This window comes from Mycteria americana, chromosome 10 (genome assembly GCF_035582795.1).
Source record: "Mycteria americana isolate JAX WOST 10 ecotype Jacksonville Zoo and Gardens chromosome 10, USCA_MyAme_1.0, whole genome shotgun sequence".
Classification (NCBI taxonomy): domain Eukaryota; kingdom Metazoa; phylum Chordata; class Aves; order Ciconiiformes; family Ciconiidae; genus Mycteria; species Mycteria americana.
In genome coordinates, this window is record NC_134374.1 from 16,716,201 (window position 1) to 16,732,754 (window position 16,554).

Consider the following 16,554-nt stretch of genomic DNA (forward strand, 5'->3'; position numbering starts at 1 on the left):
GCAAGTTTGTTTTGAAATATGAAAGCTGCACTGCTTTGTTTTGGGTTGCATACCGCTGTTAACTATAAATTAGCGTTAACTTCAAGAAAACCAAGAAATACCTTTGACACAGCTAGAATGGACAATTTGTCATTTTTATGGCCTTCTGTAGCTAGTAATTACAAGGAAAAGAATCCCCCTCTTATCTAGGGTGGCAGCAAATGGTTGCTGGAGGGGAAAAAACTCCTGAGATTTATTCTGCATCCCAAAATCTGTGTTGAAAATAGCTTTCTTTCTGCATTAAATCTGGTTACTTGATAGACAAAAGACTTAAAAAAAAAAAAAAAAAAAAAAAGAAAGAAATGTCGCAAGAAAGCAAAGAACAAACAAGTTCTATAATTGTTTGCATGTTTGGTTTTGGTTTTAGAATGAATCCCGCTTGCATGCATGTGTGCTGGGAATTTGGGAAGAAAGCTGTGTCTGTTTTACCAGTTGGGAAGAAGCAACAAAAGCTAGATTGCTCTTGTTTTATACTCTAGGTTTCCTTAACAACGAAATCCTTCTTTTCAGAGCATCAGTTACAGATAAATACATATCTCATACATATCTCTTGGGAATGGTCTTGAAATTAAAGGTTATGAAGGAAAACATGCACAGAGGAGGGCTGAGATAATTTGCCCTGCATTAAAGAGCAGCTCAGACATGTGGATGTGAGAGTGATGGAAACCCCATGTAGCTGCCTGCTCCGTGCCTGCCTGTCCCTCAGTGCGTTGATACTAGCAGGGCACGTTAGAGGCATCACAAATCCCAGGCCCTGAAGTGCTAGGGCAGCAGAGCCTTGCTCCTTTCCTGCAACAGCCGATTTGGGAAGCTTTTCCCTGGCTGTTAGCAATTCCCCCTGACCACATCAAGCTGTGCTTTCCCTCTCTGTTAGTGCTCTCAGGATACAAGCATCATTACAGCCTCCCATGCAGTTGTGAAGGGCACTTGGCATGTCCTGCCTGCCACTGTGGCTGCCCTGCCCTCACGTCCCCTTGGTGCCAAGGCCTCTCTGGGATCTGCTTGCTGCATTGACTCCTGCTCTAGCCCTTTGTATTAGGGCTGGATGAGAAACGTGCTCCTCCAGCACACGCAGAGTCATCGCCACATGTACTGTTTCGCAGCTCTTCCCAGCTCATGTTCTCCTGCTAGCTGGAGAGCCGCACCAGCACCTGGCCAGATCTCCAGCAGGCATACACCCTTGGGTCTACTGCCCTGAACCTGGCACGAGGAGCGATTGCATCTGCTTGGGCTTGGTCTCCAGAAGGAGCTGGGTGGGGACCCAGGTTCCCTATGAACAGGGCACAGGTTTTCCTCCAGAGCTGGTGCGGTGTCGAGGGGAACACACAGGATCTTGGGCTTCTTCTGGAGCAGATTCCCACGCAAAGTTTTTCTCCCTGGCACTGGGTTGGAAATGTCTGAAAAGCCTCTGCAGGCAAGCAGTGGTCCCTGCTGAGAGCACGTGCCGGCCGTTATCTTCTTGGGTGCCCATGTGCTGCCTGTGCATGCTCAATCACACATCACTGTGGCCCACTCTGGGCTAAACCCAGTTCTGAGCATGATCCCATCTCGCTATGGGAGAAGGACTGCATTACAACAGGCAGCAATTACTTAATAGCTCTTTTCCCAAGTGCACACATGATCCTCTTGGCCCTGTGTTACTATGATGTTTATTTGCTTCTTGTCTTTCTTCCACTTTTTTTCTGAAAATATTTTTGGCCAGAGACAGTGAACACCAAGTATTTGGTCAGTGTCTTCATTCTGCCTTGTAACCTGTGTGGCTCAGTGTAATCCCAACAGTGTAGTCTTGCTAGCCACAGCTCCTAGATTCCTGTTTTGAGACCCTTTCACCAGCACGCCATGGTGGTGGCCGCAGAAGTACCTATGAGCTTTTCTGAATCATATGTACTTAATGCAAGGAGTAGAGGGCCACAGTAACAGCTCCAGGCTCTGACTTGGAGGATGTGAGTGAATACTCTGACAGTATTTACTGTCATCTCCCATGGGGAGAAGGTAGTGGGGCAGATAGAAGTGGCTCATGGACCATGCCCCGTTGGGAGGAGGACCGTTGGGTCTTGAATGGACTGAGCACATCTTTCCTCTGAACAGATAAAAAATATGGTTGTCTCTCTTACCTCTTTGTACCAGGAAATTCCCTGCAGCTGGTCCCCAGCTGCAGCAGAGGGAGCAGAGTGCCGCTGTGCAATGCCCGAGCAGCCTCTGCTCCTCCGGGAGGTGTTGGCGTCACCCCTTTCCAGCCAGGTCTCTGCGGTGGCAGCGGAGGTGGCCGCATGGCAGCACAAAACCCTTCCTTGTTCTGCTTCTCTGGGCCCAGCCCACTGCGGCCAGGGTGGAAGGAAGCTGAGTGCGGTGCCCCCTCCCCGCCAGCCACCACTCATGACCGCGGCCAGATGGATGCGCGCTGGCAGTGCCCGCTCCGGCGAGCCCCGCATGGAGGCTGCTGCCTGCCGGGGCAGGGCACCGCTGCAGCTGTCTGCTTTTCAGGCATGGCTGAGCTTGCCCCTGCAGACGTGCCTGGAAGTAGGTCTTCAGTAAGGTGACAGACATGCTACGGCAGTACAGGGTCTTCCTCTGCTGGTCTTCCTCTTCTGCTTTTCTTCACTCTGCTGCAAATCTCTGAGCCCCGTTGCTAACTGAGGTAGTTCATGCTTGCGGTTTGGCTTGATCCTGCTGCTCCCTGGGGCCAGCTCCATCTGGGCAGCCAGGGCAGGTCATTGTGTATTTTAGGCTTTCTGGGACAAGCAAGTCTCTTTGCATTCCTGAGGGCAAGCATGATTTTAGGCTTTTTGGGGGGGACATGTAGAAGTAGCTGTGTGAGCATCGCAGGTCATGTTTCCCAACAAGGTCAGACTTCTGGGTGGGCTCCGGCGGATTTTCTGTTGTCCCAGATGGCAGCCTTTGGTGGGAATGTCCATGGGACCTCTCCTCTCTGCCCTGCTGCTGGTGTTTATGGCTTTTGTAAGAACATAAAACTTCTGTCTGTTCAATTTGGTGAGAATTTTCCAATCAACCCAAAAATTGTTGGGGGAGGGAATAGACAGATATACACAGGCACATCCCCAAAAAGAGTGACAGCAAAGTTCACATTGCTCTAGGAAACGTGGTTAAAAATAGGCCCTGAGTTCATTCCCACAAATACTTTCAGGCTCAAAACTCTGGCAGAAGTTTTATTGAGGCTGTCCAGGCTGGAGCCCAGTGTGTTGCCCCATGCCCCTGCCCATCTGAGCCCTGTGGGTGTAATTTAGTGGTGTATTTTCTAATATTTGCATGCCTCTTGTGAAGTTTCCCTCAGCATTTTTCAAGGGAAGGGTGAACATGTGCGCTGCCCTCTGCTACGAGATCCTGAAGTGTTGTACTTCCAAGGTGTCCTCCACGAGGAACGAAGCCTCAGCTCTTCTGTATCTCCTGATGAGAAATAACTTCGAGTTCACCAAAAGGAGAACGTTTCTGAGAACGCATCTTCAGGTCAGTGACTGGGGAAAAGCTAGAAAGCAGGATGCCTCAGATTTAATGAACAGATATATCAACATAACTATGTCACCTCATATCTGCAGAGGATCTTGCCATTGTTATATGGACAAAAATCCTCTTATTTCCAGGCTTTGCCTAATTCCTGTTTCCAGTGATTGGCCCAGGGCCCTTTGGGTAAAATACACTGCCATCAAGTACTCCAAGCTGTTGAGTTTTTGGACTCACAGACACAAGACACATGTCTGCCCCAGAAGATGGCCAGAATGGGGTGGAAAGCACAGCAAGAAGAGCTGCCTTTGAGGCGGGAGAAGGGATTTTCCTGGAGCTGCTTTTGCAGCAGTGTTTTTCTGAAGCAAATTTAGATACCTAGAGTGGCAGATGAATACCATCTGGGTTGTAATGAATCACGGCAGAAGGTAACTAATGTACAAACAGGGATTTGTATTACAATTGTTATATTGTTAACTCTGTGAACTCACTGTTCAGCAAAGCAGTTTGGTCCCCTGGGAAGTATTTGTCCGTGGGAGATGTGACAGCAAAGCCACAACAACAACCGTTGCTTATGTTGTGGGAAAGACGTGATGTTTTCCTATGAGCAATAAAACTTGTCTATTAGGGCTCATTTAAATAAAGCCCCTACCCTGTCCCAACAGATAATAATTGCAGTGAGCCAGTTAATAGCAGATGTGGCACTCAGCGGTGGGACAAGATTTCAGGACTCCTTGCTCATCATTAACAACTTTGCAAACAGTGACAGGCCTATGAAGGTAAGTTGGAGACGTTAAATCACATCATGTGCTATCGGCCATTAATGCAAGACAGGGATACACTCAAGGAAATCATGGGGGTAAGTCTCATGACTGGAACTATGATTTATAAGCTCATAATGGGCTGTGTTTGCTCAGTAAGTATTATGCCAACAGCAATAGGGCCAGCTGCACAGGCAGGTCATGCTCCATCTGTGAGGCCTCACGCCAAGAGGAGGGAGGTCTGCAATTCAGGTTATGTTTTGCAAAGTGTGCTGCTTGCAAGGGTGTCCAAAGAGCTTTCCAAGAACTTCCAGCTTTGAGGGAAATGACAAGGGAGGGTCTGATACTTCTGTTGCCTGAAGGTAATAATTAGCAGGAATTCATTTTAATTAAGTGCCAGTAATATTAAGAAAGCACTCTTTCATGGAGATTAACGGTTGTATTTCTTTCGAAAATAATTGTCTGTCTTTGCGGTAGAATTAACAGCTTCTACCCAATCCATTGAACAATATATCATCACTGCAGCTTGCTCCATTGCACACGGTGTAGCTGCCAAGGTAGGATAGAGGAAAACGGGAAGTGTTTTTACAGTTCTGTGATTATCCTGTGACTTAAAGGTGGAATGGGAACCTCAGTTAAGTGTTGAATTGTGCTGTAACAAAGTTATAGTTAGGATATACCTGGCAAAAACCTCAGTTCTCTTCTGTGCACAGGTGTTTATAAGGGTTTCACTGAGCCATACTTTGCTGCTCATATTTTACATCATGAGACCATCATTATATCCAGTTTATGTATTTATAACAGTGCAAGAGTACAAGAGAGATTTCAACACACGGGAGAGGATGCCCTGCACAGCCACAGAGATAGCTAGGGAGCAGGAGCCCGAGGAGAGGGAACATGAGCCAGGCTCATCATGGAGGAGAGAAAGCTGAGGAGGGACCTAACTGCTGCTTTCCACTACCAAAAGGGAGGTTATAGAGACGAGGAGGTCAGGCTCTTCTCAGAGGTGTGGAGTGGCAGGACAAGAGGCAATGGGCACAAGTTGCTGCAAGGAAAATTCCAACTTTACTTAAAGAAAAAATTATTTCCCAAGAACATGGTGCAGCTCTGGGGCAGGGCCCAGAAAGGAGGTGGGATTTCTGTCCTTGAAGATTATAAAATTTGGCCAGACAAGCCTTGCTCTAACTCAATGATGGCCCTGCTCTGAGCAGGGGATTAGACTGGAGCCTGTGTTTCTTTCTCTATTACATTCCTGTGATGGGAAGCTCTACAAATGCCTTTGGTGCTTTAGGAATTGAAGAATGACCACATCAGAGACTAACAAGCCGGATGGTGAATGACATGAAAAATACTTCAGGCATGGTTTACAATCCTGTCCTGGGACATTCGCATGCACAGAGCACTTCTGTCTCGCTCTCACACGAGCTCCTCAGGATGCCAAAGTACCTGCTTCACTGTAGCACGGGAACAGCCAACCTGGCATCCTGCACATGGCCAGGAGAGATTGGCCCTCTGCAAGCCCAGATTGAAATGTCTCTAATTGCATGTGAAATACTGTACACTGTGTGCAGCGTGAGTTCAATAAGTAAAAGCTAGTTAGTCTTATCTCCTGTGTTCTCGGCGTTTTCAGATTGGCAGTAAGTGGAGCATTGGCTGAAAGGGTAGCAATGGTCTTTCTTTGGCAAAGCCTGGAACACCTTTTATTTCTGTATTTGCTTCTGATTAGATTTGTTTTGTGTCAGGCAACTGCTTTTCCTTCCGAAGTCAAAGACTTGACAAAGAGAATCCGTACAGTGCTTATGGCTACCGCGCAAATGAAAGAACATGAGAAGGATCCAGAAATGTTAATAGATCTACAGTACAGTTTAGCCAAATCTTATGCAAGTACCCCAGAGCTCCGGAAAACATGGCTGGACAGTATGGCAAAGATACATGTAAAAAACGGAGACTTTTCAGAGGTAATTCACGTAATTAAAAACATGGTGCGCAACAAGACAGATGCACAGATGACGTTTTAATTTTGCCTTTGTACTTTGCAGGCAGCCATGTGTTACGTTCATGTAGCAGCCCTCGTTGCAGAGTTTCTGCACAGGAAAAGTAAGTGTGTGCTGTTTGGGAGGCACAAGGAAGACAATGAAGTGATGGGTTTTGGGGGATCAGAATCTTTTTGAAGACAAGTTTCTCTCAATTTGCTAAATGATTATTTTAGAAACAAGCTATAAAAGAAAAAACATTAATGCAGTGGATAAAGCTAGAAGAAGATGAGGGGGTTTTAAAGAATGGAATCCAATTGTTCATACACAGGCATTTACTAGGCTGGCCAGGTCTGCTTAGACAGTCATGGTGGCATGTTGCTGAGTGAAATAAGAACTGACACATCAGGTCTCGGTTTAAATGTTCAGTTGTATTTTACATTAGGAAATGTGCTCGCAGGGGAAACCCATGTTAAAAACTGGCTGTCAATATGTTCATCAGAAGTATCACTATAGGCAGTACAGAAAACTATAGAATAAAGGAGTCAAAATTCAGTCAAAAAATGAGACTATAGCCTAACTATACAAATATGTAAAAAACAATCAGAAAAAAAGGGAGTGTTGTGGTTTAATGCAAAACAGGAAGGAAGGACAGACTTGTGTGTTCTCAAGTAACACCACTTTGCAGGTTTTCTTTTAAATATCTGTTCCACAGTGGATATATTGACCCCATTTCTCATTTCCATGTAAGGGAGTAATTGTTGAAATGGACACTTAACATTTCAGAAAGTTAAGGCTGCATAAAAGCTGATTACACGCACTGCCTTGGTGGGAAAGGTCTTAAGTGCCTTGTTCAGGGGGCTTGGAGTCCCTCCAAATTCTATACTTTGTGTTGGCTAAGTGGGGAAAATCAGGACTTGTTTTTCTGATACATATACACATTTCACATGGCTGCAGAGGGGAGAGTATTGAAAGCTGGCAATTCTTCATTTGTACCCTGGAGGCTGCTTACCACAACCAGTGGTAAAGGAGAACTTCTAAAAAAGAAGAGGAACAAATCCAAAGGAATATCAAGTGAATACATTCAGTTATCTCTGTCACTGGCACTCTTTACATATACATAGGCTGGAAAGGGTTCAGTAAAGGCTGAACTACTCAGTTTTGGGGTACATAACTGTGCTTTCTGCTAGGAGTGTACAATCCTGTTCACTTTCCACCCAGCTCTCCAGCAGCCTGCAATAGCTTTCTTGCATCTTCTGTGCAAAGATATACCCTCGTCTTCTCTCCTGTCTTTCAGTTGGTAGCAGCTGGTTAGGTTGGTCAAAGATGACTTCCAGACAGCACACTGGGAAATCTGTTGTGCTTGGTGTTAGTTACGTACTAGGAATGACTCCCATGGCAAATTGCTGGGGAGGTTCTGATGTGTTCAGTCTTATATAGCAAATCAGTAGCAAAAATGGGAGTCAGGTCCCCTCGTACTTGTAGGACTTTGCTATCAGCTAGACTGCCTTCCTGGCCATTAAAGCATGACACATTTGAGATATGTTATTCCACTCATCCATTTGCTTTTGTCTGCTACAGAACTCTTCCCCAGTGGATGCACTGCCTTCAGGAAAATCACTCCCAACATTGATGAAGAAGGTGCAATGAAAGAAGATGGTGGGATGATGGATGTACATTACAGTGAGGTGAGGTCCTGTAGTATAGACTACAGGCTATTTGATAGCTGATTAGGATTTAGTTTTAGACTTTGTTCACGTGAGCTCTAACAAATTATAGTTGTGCACTGGCATCTGTAAGGAAGACTGTTCCACAGCAATTTCCCAAGAGAAAGCTGCATTGAAGGATTTTCTGTGTCCAATTTAGATAGGTAAAACTGGTGTAAGTTCTTAGTTCCTTTGAAAGGCTTTTCTAGCACTGAGACTGAAAAAGCTACACCACAATCTTTGCCTGCCATGTTATGCAAATGCTAATTCTGCCAGCACAAGGCAGCGCAGCATGGTATTTCCAAGGAGGGACAGAATGCAAGTCAAGCTCTCTCAAGTGAGAGGTCAGCTTAGGTTCCCCTTGAGTTAGGGCTGTGCTGCAGGACACCATGTTAGCAGAACAATCCAGAAACCACAGCAGGGCACTGGGGAAGTGGGTAGATGCTCCTGTGAGTCATAAAGTCTCACAATTACTTCTGCACCATCCCTGTACAAGTGTATTGGGTGGGCCACGTGGCTGAGCGAAGTGGCCCTGCAGCCCAGCTGCCCAATTGCCCATTCATCAAGACTAGGCTTGAGGATCCTTAGCATCACATCCCACTGCTATTGCACATATGTTCCTTGGACGTGTTTCTTAGGCAGGTACCTCTGACTTCCCGTCATCTTCATACCCTCCCAGAGTTTTGGCATTCTCCTGGGGAGGTAGCTAAATAACCAAGACATACTTGCTGGCTTTTGTGCTAATGATTTGTTAAGAATGAATGAACTTTTAAAAAATAACTTGTCCTTTTTTTTTTTTTCCAAAATTTAGAATAACTTTGGAAAGGCCAGGAACACACAGGGTTTAAACTGTGGCTACTTACACTGGGACCTGTTAAAGTATCTGAAGTTAAAATGGGTTCCTCTTCTAACTTTGACTGTTATTAAAAACACCCATCTGGTTGCTCTCGTAGGAAGTCCTGGTGGAGCTGCTGGAGCAATGTGTAGATGGCCTGTGGAAAGCAGAGCGTTATGAAACAATTTCTGAAGTTTCCAAACTGATCATTCCTATTTATGAAAAGCGGCGTGAATTTGAGGTAGGTATTTTGAACTAGTTTGCATATATCAGGTAATTTTCTAGATCACTAAGAAAAAAACAGGAGACTTTTTTATTTTTGAAGTCATGAGTTAATGAATTGGTGTCAGTAAAGCACACACTGTGCTTCATTGCTGGTCATTAAACAAATTAGTGAAAGCAATGGTCTGGAGGGTAATTATTAAAGCTAAAGACACGGAAGACTCATATTTAGTGAATAATTCCCACCTTTCTTCCCCTAAAATAAAGCTGTCATCATCCCATATGCTCAGCAAAGCCAGATTCTTTTTGAGACTTGAGCATTTTAAGAGTTAAAAACAGAGTGAGAACTGTTCAAAGAAAGGACTAGATCTGCAGGTAATTCAGTGGCAAGTGAAGAGGAAGGAAAGAAGCTGGTACCAGCCCTCTGCCTTGCTCCTTCCCAACACCTGCAGTGACCTGTGCTTCGGCGAGGCTGTTGCTCGACTGCTGAATAGCACTCCTCTTTCCCTCCCTCTCCCATGACCGCTCCACACCAGGACAGCATCCAGCTGTATAACTGAAGCTAGGGGAAGCCTTGATCTATTTTTTCATCATAAAGCTGTTTTTAATCAAAAAATAATTTCTCAGTAAAATACTGCAAGCTGTTCTACCCTTAAAGGCTCAGTCAGGGAACATGCTGAGACAGTAGGCTCAGCCTTCTCTCTAAGGATAGTGGTGTTATTGCAGTCTGTGTACCTTTCAGACGTGAAGCTAAGCATGTGCTTAAGACTGAGGTTTTTCAAAGAAAACTGCATGAGTCCAACCCCTTTAGAAATTCAAGTTTGAATTCTCCAAAGAATTGTGTTCAGATATCTCAGTAGCTTCCAGTGTTAGCTAGAATTTCCTGCCTGCAAAATTCTGCTTTAATTATGTCAAGATTTGATTTCCAGAAACTTACTCAGCTGTACAGAACACTTCATGGAGCATATGCTAAGATATTGGAAGTAATGCACACAAGGAAGAGGCTTCTTGGAACCTTTTTCAAAGTGGCCTTTTATGGACAAGTAAGTATATACACCGGCTCGACAGCTACCCCTCACCAGGCATCCTGGCCCCTAAAGCTGCTGCTCTGTCAGACCTGAAGCTGAAAAGCCTGCTAGCTCCTCTGGTGCAGCCACTGGCACGTCTACGTGAGCGTTTCAGTATTGCACCCTTGGGGTGAGGGTTTGTGTCTCTCTCCAGGAGCACTTGATTTATTATATAGTTTATGATTCTGCTGGGCCTTTCAGAAAACAACTCAGCAGTTAGGAAATGGCTTAGTGGGTTCAGAAAACACCGGGGCTTTTTTGTAATTATAGTTATTATAAGTTACATAAACACAATTTAGTGTATATAGTATATAACCAGTAACAGTATATAACCATAGTATATAAACACTAGTAGTAACAGACAATTGCTGCTCCCTTCTAGGTATTAGTAGAGTAAAAGGAGAAGCTGGAGGCAAAATATCTATAAGTGTTGGTTACATACTAGTAGAGATAGATAGTATATTTTGTTAGCCGAAGGTAGCTGGAAAAATGGACAAGATCTGGGGCTCAGAGCCCCACGAAGGAGCATGATCTCATCATACCTTATGAAGTCTTCTGAGCCTGAAAGCAGTTGTGGTTTTATTTTTTTTCTCCAGCTATAGCAGTTAATCTAATAACGTGTGTTACCCCTCATCTCCCTTGTGTCTGAACTACCTGCTTCTGCTTATGGACCCATAACCATGGGGGAGATGCAGGACCCCTCTTTAGAAAATGCCATGTAAATTACATTAGCCCTGCATTTCCTCGTTCCTTCTTTTAGAGATGATGAATACCCCTGAAACCATCTTGGGTTTGTACCTTTGAACACCACTGTCATTACATGCACAACATATCGGAGCAATAAATGTTTGCTGTAGCAAACATTTATTTTTGCTGTAGCGAACATTTATTTTTGTCCCCATCTTATCTTCACCAATAAAAAGTAAATAAGGTTAGCAATAGATAAAAGGAAACAACTGCTAGCTTAGTTTTCTAGAAGCTGTAGAAATAACTGGATCAGACCCTAAAATTAAGCTATGTAACGTATCATCCTGACAACCAATACTTGATCCAGTTTTGCACTTTAAAGCTTTGCCAGCTTTATATGCCAGCTACACAGAGATAGTTTTAACGCTCTGTCGCAACTTCTGACTGGAACAGCTCGCCAAAGCATGAAGCTTTCATGCTCTTTCCATTGCAGGGAGGACTGATGATGCAGGCACAACCTTTAATGCAATTTTGTCTCTATTTACAGCAAATACACCAGGTTCCACTTAGCTGAATACAAGAGGAATCAAAGCAGAGGAAACCCATTTCTTTCTTTATTGCTTGAAGTCCCTTTCAGCCTACACAAAATCCTTCTCTTCAGACTGTTCATGTGGCTCTGCTATAGGGCTTCCTCAACTTACTTGTCTTTCTGCTCCTTCTCTATGCCTTGTTTTTGTGGTTTTTCTCCTGCTTGCCTCTTTCCGGCCTTCCAAGAAGTCAACCGCTGGCCAAACCCATCTTCCACATTGTTTAGATTTCTCACTGGTCACATGCAAGCCTTTTGTTCAGCAATGATGTGTTTGTGTTGGTTGAGGAATTTTATGACTTTTTACACAATTTTTGAAGGAATGTATTAAACAGGCCAAGTTCAGTCAGACTTTATGCTAGCCATAGCCTTCTAAACCTTCTTGACTTTCTGAGATGTTAGTAGAAAGTTGCTTTCAAAGTAGCAAATCTAAAAAAAAGTTTTCCAAGTGAAGAAACCCAGCTATTCCTCACTACTTGTTTGTGATTAATGCTAGACGTTCTTTGAAGAAGAAGATGGGAAGGAATACATCTATAAGGAACCCAAGCTGACAGGCCTCTCGGAGATCTCCTTCAGACTTCTTAAACTTTATGGAGAAAAATTTGGGTCGGAGACTGTAAAAATTATCCAGGATTCTAACAAGGTAGAGTTAAACTGCATGGACAAACTAACGAAATGCTATTAGCAGTGAGCATCAGGGCCACATACTAGAGAGTGCACTGATGAGCGTGACAAAAATATCAATTGTATTCTAATACTGTTCAGGGCCTGGGACTGCAGTGCTCTAAGGGCTGTGCAAATGGAGCACAGAAGGATGAGCTTTGCTCTGTGGAGCTGAAGATGGAGATGACAGAGCATGCCTTCCTTCTGCCAGTAGGAATGGAAGAGTGAGCCCTGTCTTCTGCACTCTTACAAGCACCTTGCTTCCAGTTGCCCCTTGTGTCCTCATGCTCCTGTGTGGACACGTTGCACAGCTTGACAAGTTTTGGTGCCGATCTGGCTCCCAGGTGGAAATAAATGAATTGGGAATTATGAATGGGAAGTTGCAATCCACATCTGACGGGGCCCTGTTGTTGGGAGGCATTAGGAACCAGCACAGAGGAGCAGATGATTGGAAGCGGAGTTACTTCTTGTTGCTTTGACACTGCAAGTCTAAAAGAAAATCTTTTGTGCCCTTGCAGCCATAGCTCCTTCCTTTTCCTGTTGAATATCCATTTATGTTCCCCGCAAGGGCTGTTCACACCCTTAGGTTGCAACTGTGGATACGTCTGGGTTACTAAAGACAATACTGGTGATCCCAAAGCTTGCTTTGTGCAAGCCCGCAGATTTGCGTGCCGCAGCACAGTACTACATGAACACCAGCTCATGGCCTGGAAGCAATGTGGTCATATAAGAAGGACTAAGTAGCTCAGGCATGTGCTGCATTGATGGATAAGGTGATACAGCTACCTGTTCCGGATGCAGCTTGTTTGGCCTCAGATGAGGTATTTCTTGTGCCACACCTCATTGTCTTGTGTGTCTGCTAGCGGATGGTCTAGACATCACAGCTGATGTCAAAGGGAGTGTTTTGTGTGTCATTCACCTGCATGCAATGGGGCTGGGTCAGCAGGGAATCAGTTTAAATCAGATCCCAGTAGATAAATTAACCAATTATAAATTAAGTTACTAACCTTTGCTCTTCTAGTGAGTAACCCTCTTATTTCACAGGTCAATGTTAAAGACCTTGATCCTAAGTATGCCTATATTCAAGTCACTTATGTGAAGCCCTATTTTGAAGACAAAGAAATCTCTGAAAGAAAGACTGAATTTGAAAGAAATCATAACATCAACAGATTTGTATTTGAAACTCCTTACACTTTATCTGGAAAAAAGCATGGCAGTGTGGAAGAACAGTGTAAAAAAAGGACCATTCTAACTAGTAAGTACAAGCATCTGAACACGAGACAGTATGTATCAGCAACTATTTTTAGACCATTTTAGCTCATAAAAATATCCCAAAAGAGTCAGAAATTCTCTCAGCTACTTAATGAGAATTGTGATACAATATTCTGGTTGGGTGGGGGAATTTACTTTATATTTCTATGTGCAAATTTTTACAAATTAATAAATCGTGCTGGTAAATTATAGCCTTGTTCGGGATTTCACACACACTGAGTACAACCCTGAGGGCAAGGATCTGCTTGTATATGTTCTATGAAGAGTACTCTCATTTGCTGCATGACTTTTCAATCTATAAACTTCTTTTTCTGTTTCTGGTAGCTTTGAACTCCTTTCCGTACGTAAAGAAAAGAATTCCAGTCAATTACGAACATCAGGTTAATTTAAAACCAATTGATGTTGCTACTGATGAAATAAAAGACAAGACAGCAGAGCTGCAGAAACTCTGCTCTGCTGGTGATGTTGACATGATCCAGCTGCAACTCAAATTGCAAGGCTGTGTTTCTGTGCAGGTAAGGCTTGATGTCCATTCAAAGTTACATTTATATACACATCTCAGAGTGAGTCATCTTTTCACGGCGCAACCCATTGACTTTCCAGAAATCATTAACTACCTCGTTTGCAGCACTGCAGCCATCAGCCTGCCAGCACAGCTTGCCCTGCCACATACAGTGGTACATTAGCGGGCGGCTCATGGTAATAGGCGTTTTGTCCAGTGGTGTTTACAGTGTCAAGTCCAAATGTAATTGCACATTAGTGGGCCATGAGTGAATGCTGAAATATACTTAACTCTTGAAGATTGTACTGTAAGTATCAGGCACAAATAGCCTTTTTGTGAGCCTGACTTCTCAAGCTGGATAAGTGACCTTAAGACTCAGACCATACTGCTTTTCCAAACAGAAATAAGAGGGAAGTATGAGGAAACAGATTGCATCTCTCTTTTTATCTCCATTTATCTTTTGGTCCTAAAAAACCTAGATAGAAAAACTAATACTCAACTGTTGAAACCTCAGGTGCCTCTGGTGACATTAGTAATGCAGAGTTGGTGGCATTCAAATAATATGCTAATGTTGGGGTGTTTTTAAAAAAAATTGTTATTCTCTTCACAACTGCCTTTAGCAACTCAACAGAAGTTCTAGCATAAATGATTTCTTTCTTCTTTGGTTCTAGGTTAATGCTGGTCCCTTGGCCTATGCCAGAGCTTTCTTAAGTGACAGCCAGTCCAGCAAATATCCTACTAAGAAGGTGAATGAGTTAAAAGAAATGTTCAGGTAGGATTTCTAACATAATAAAAACTAGCCAGCTGGCTGCAACATGGTACCTGCTTTGCTTATGTTTTTGTCTGTCTCCAAAATCAGCAGATGCTGAATGCTTAGATGCGCCTTATAAAGACCCAGGTCTCACAGGGTTGTGGGTGCTCAGACATATGAAAAAAGCCAATGTAACTATATATGTCAAGAGTTCCCAAGCTCAGGGCTGTGATCGCTGTGGGGAGATCTGCTTGAATGCCTGCTTCAATGGTTTGTGTGGGTATTTGAGAATATCATGTGAAGAAAGTATGTTTGAAAACCAGAGGTCTGACAGTCTTGTGTTCAGGGATCTTTCATATTATGCATTGTTTCCCAATCTTTCCAAAGGGATTTTTTTACCAGATAATGATGAACTTGAAATATTTTAAGCAAATCCCTTCCCAGTTTATGGAGGACCATCTTTCTTGTTTCTGTTGCTAATTTTTGAAATTATCTGACTTGCACAGGCATTTTTCTGACTTTGTCCCTTAGCGTAGGTTTTACCTCCCATGTGAAAGTGTCCCCCAAGATATAATCAGGCCGCTCCGGCTTCACCTCAGGGTGATGAGCCTTTGCCACACTATTTTCTGGACCTCTCAGGAGCAACCAGTTGCCTACCAGCTCCTGCATTCATTACTGGCTGCTGGTGACTCCCATTTCACCCGTCCGTCACTGTATGGAGAAGGCAGCATTTGGGCCAATCCTATTTTCCTTCAGTGTATTGAGTAACCTAGCAAACCATGGAACAAATAAAGGAGCAATCCCTGCAAACCTGCCATGCATGGATGCAGAACAGAGGGAAAGTGGTCTTACTTTCCAGCCTTGCAGTGCAGCCAGAAGGACAAACAGAATCTCTATTTCATGCAAAAAATCCCGGAAAATCCCGTTTGTGCTTGTATTTTCATTGTAGCTTATAAAAAAGGAGAAATATGCATGTGAAATGAGGCAAAGAAAATGAGTAACAGTAACCACGTAAACAATATTACAGCTTCCCTTGATCTAAATTTCTTTCTGGAGGGCATGTCTGCTGTTAGCAACTTGACCTCTCAAGTACACGTGCTATATCACATACATCCAAAGCTGTCAAACCCTGTACAATTGATTTCCCTTCTGTGCCTGACCACAGCCTCCCTCTGTTTTGTGACCCTATGTGCAGCTGGTTGGGCTTATCTGGGACCTGCAAGCTGTGTGTGGTCCTACAGGTTGGGGTGAAGGTGTCAGACCACTGCAGGTGCGCATGTCCCATCTATTGAGGATCCAGGCTTGAAGGAGCTCCAGCAGAAAGCCCAATACCTGTGCTGCAGTCCTTCCCCATTCCCTGATCCACTATGCCAGGGATGCTCCTAGAATGTGACTTGTCCCACACGTTGGAGAAAAGGGGGAAAAAAATGAGATTTGCCTATCTGTTTGGTTGTTTGCTTTGGTAGAAGACTGGGCTATTGTAATGCCCAAAGTTCATTCCTTTCCTCCCCAGGAAGTTTATACAAGCCTGTGGAATTGCTCTGGAGCTCAATGAGCGACTCATTAAGGAGGATCAAGTGGAGTACCATGAGGGGCTAAAATCAAACTTTCGGGATATGGTGAAAGAGCTTTCTGACATCATCCACGAACAGGCACGTACTGCGTATCAGGAATCCACAGAGGTGGTTCTCTGTGTTTGAAAACTTGCTAATGCTGAAAACTGACTGAAAACTAATTGAAAACTTGACCGCTCTTCATGTTATTTAGCTAAATAAAAAAAAGCGAGTAACTGAACATGAAAGTAAATGATACACTTGGTGGATTCCTAAAACCCATTTCTGTTGATTGAAAGTCTCAGCATGGTGTTTGTATACAGTGTGCTTCAGGGTGGAGTCTTCGCTGACACGTACCATTAGTTTCCTGGCTGCTGTGGTCATCAGAAATCCTGTGCCATGTTTTGCCTCATGTTTTCTACGTCGTAAGAATCCTGTGATAAGCCACAGGTCAAAATTCTTTGGCAAAATTTCTGTT

At 43.9% G+C, this 16,554-nt stretch overlaps 1 protein-coding gene across 6 annotated transcripts in view; it reads left to right on the plus strand.

The window, feature by feature from the left end:
- DOCK11 (dedicator of cytokinesis 11) overlaps positions 1–16,554 on the plus strand; it is an 86,932-nt gene that overhangs the window by 63,921 nt on the left and 6,457 nt on the right. For all 6 annotated transcript variants that reach the window (XM_075513477.1, XM_075513472.1, XM_075513473.1 and 3 more), the window contains 12 exons: positions 3,322–3,504; positions 4,164–4,277; positions 6,002–6,217; positions 6,299–6,356; positions 7,814–7,920; positions 8,892–9,014; positions 9,925–10,038; positions 11,832–11,978; positions 13,043–13,253; positions 13,595–13,785; positions 14,444–14,544; positions 16,037–16,175. In XM_075513477.1, the coding sequence (XP_075369592.1) occupies positions 3,322–3,504; positions 4,164–4,277; positions 6,002–6,217; positions 6,299–6,356; positions 7,814–7,920; positions 8,892–9,014; positions 9,925–10,038; positions 11,832–11,978; positions 13,043–13,253; positions 13,595–13,785; positions 14,444–14,544; positions 16,037–16,175 (1,704 nt within the window). The remainder of the gene's footprint in view (positions 1–3,321; positions 3,505–4,163; positions 4,278–6,001; positions 6,218–6,298; positions 6,357–7,813; positions 7,921–8,891; positions 9,015–9,924; positions 10,039–11,831; positions 11,979–13,042; positions 13,254–13,594; positions 13,786–14,443; positions 14,545–16,036; positions 16,176–16,554) is intronic.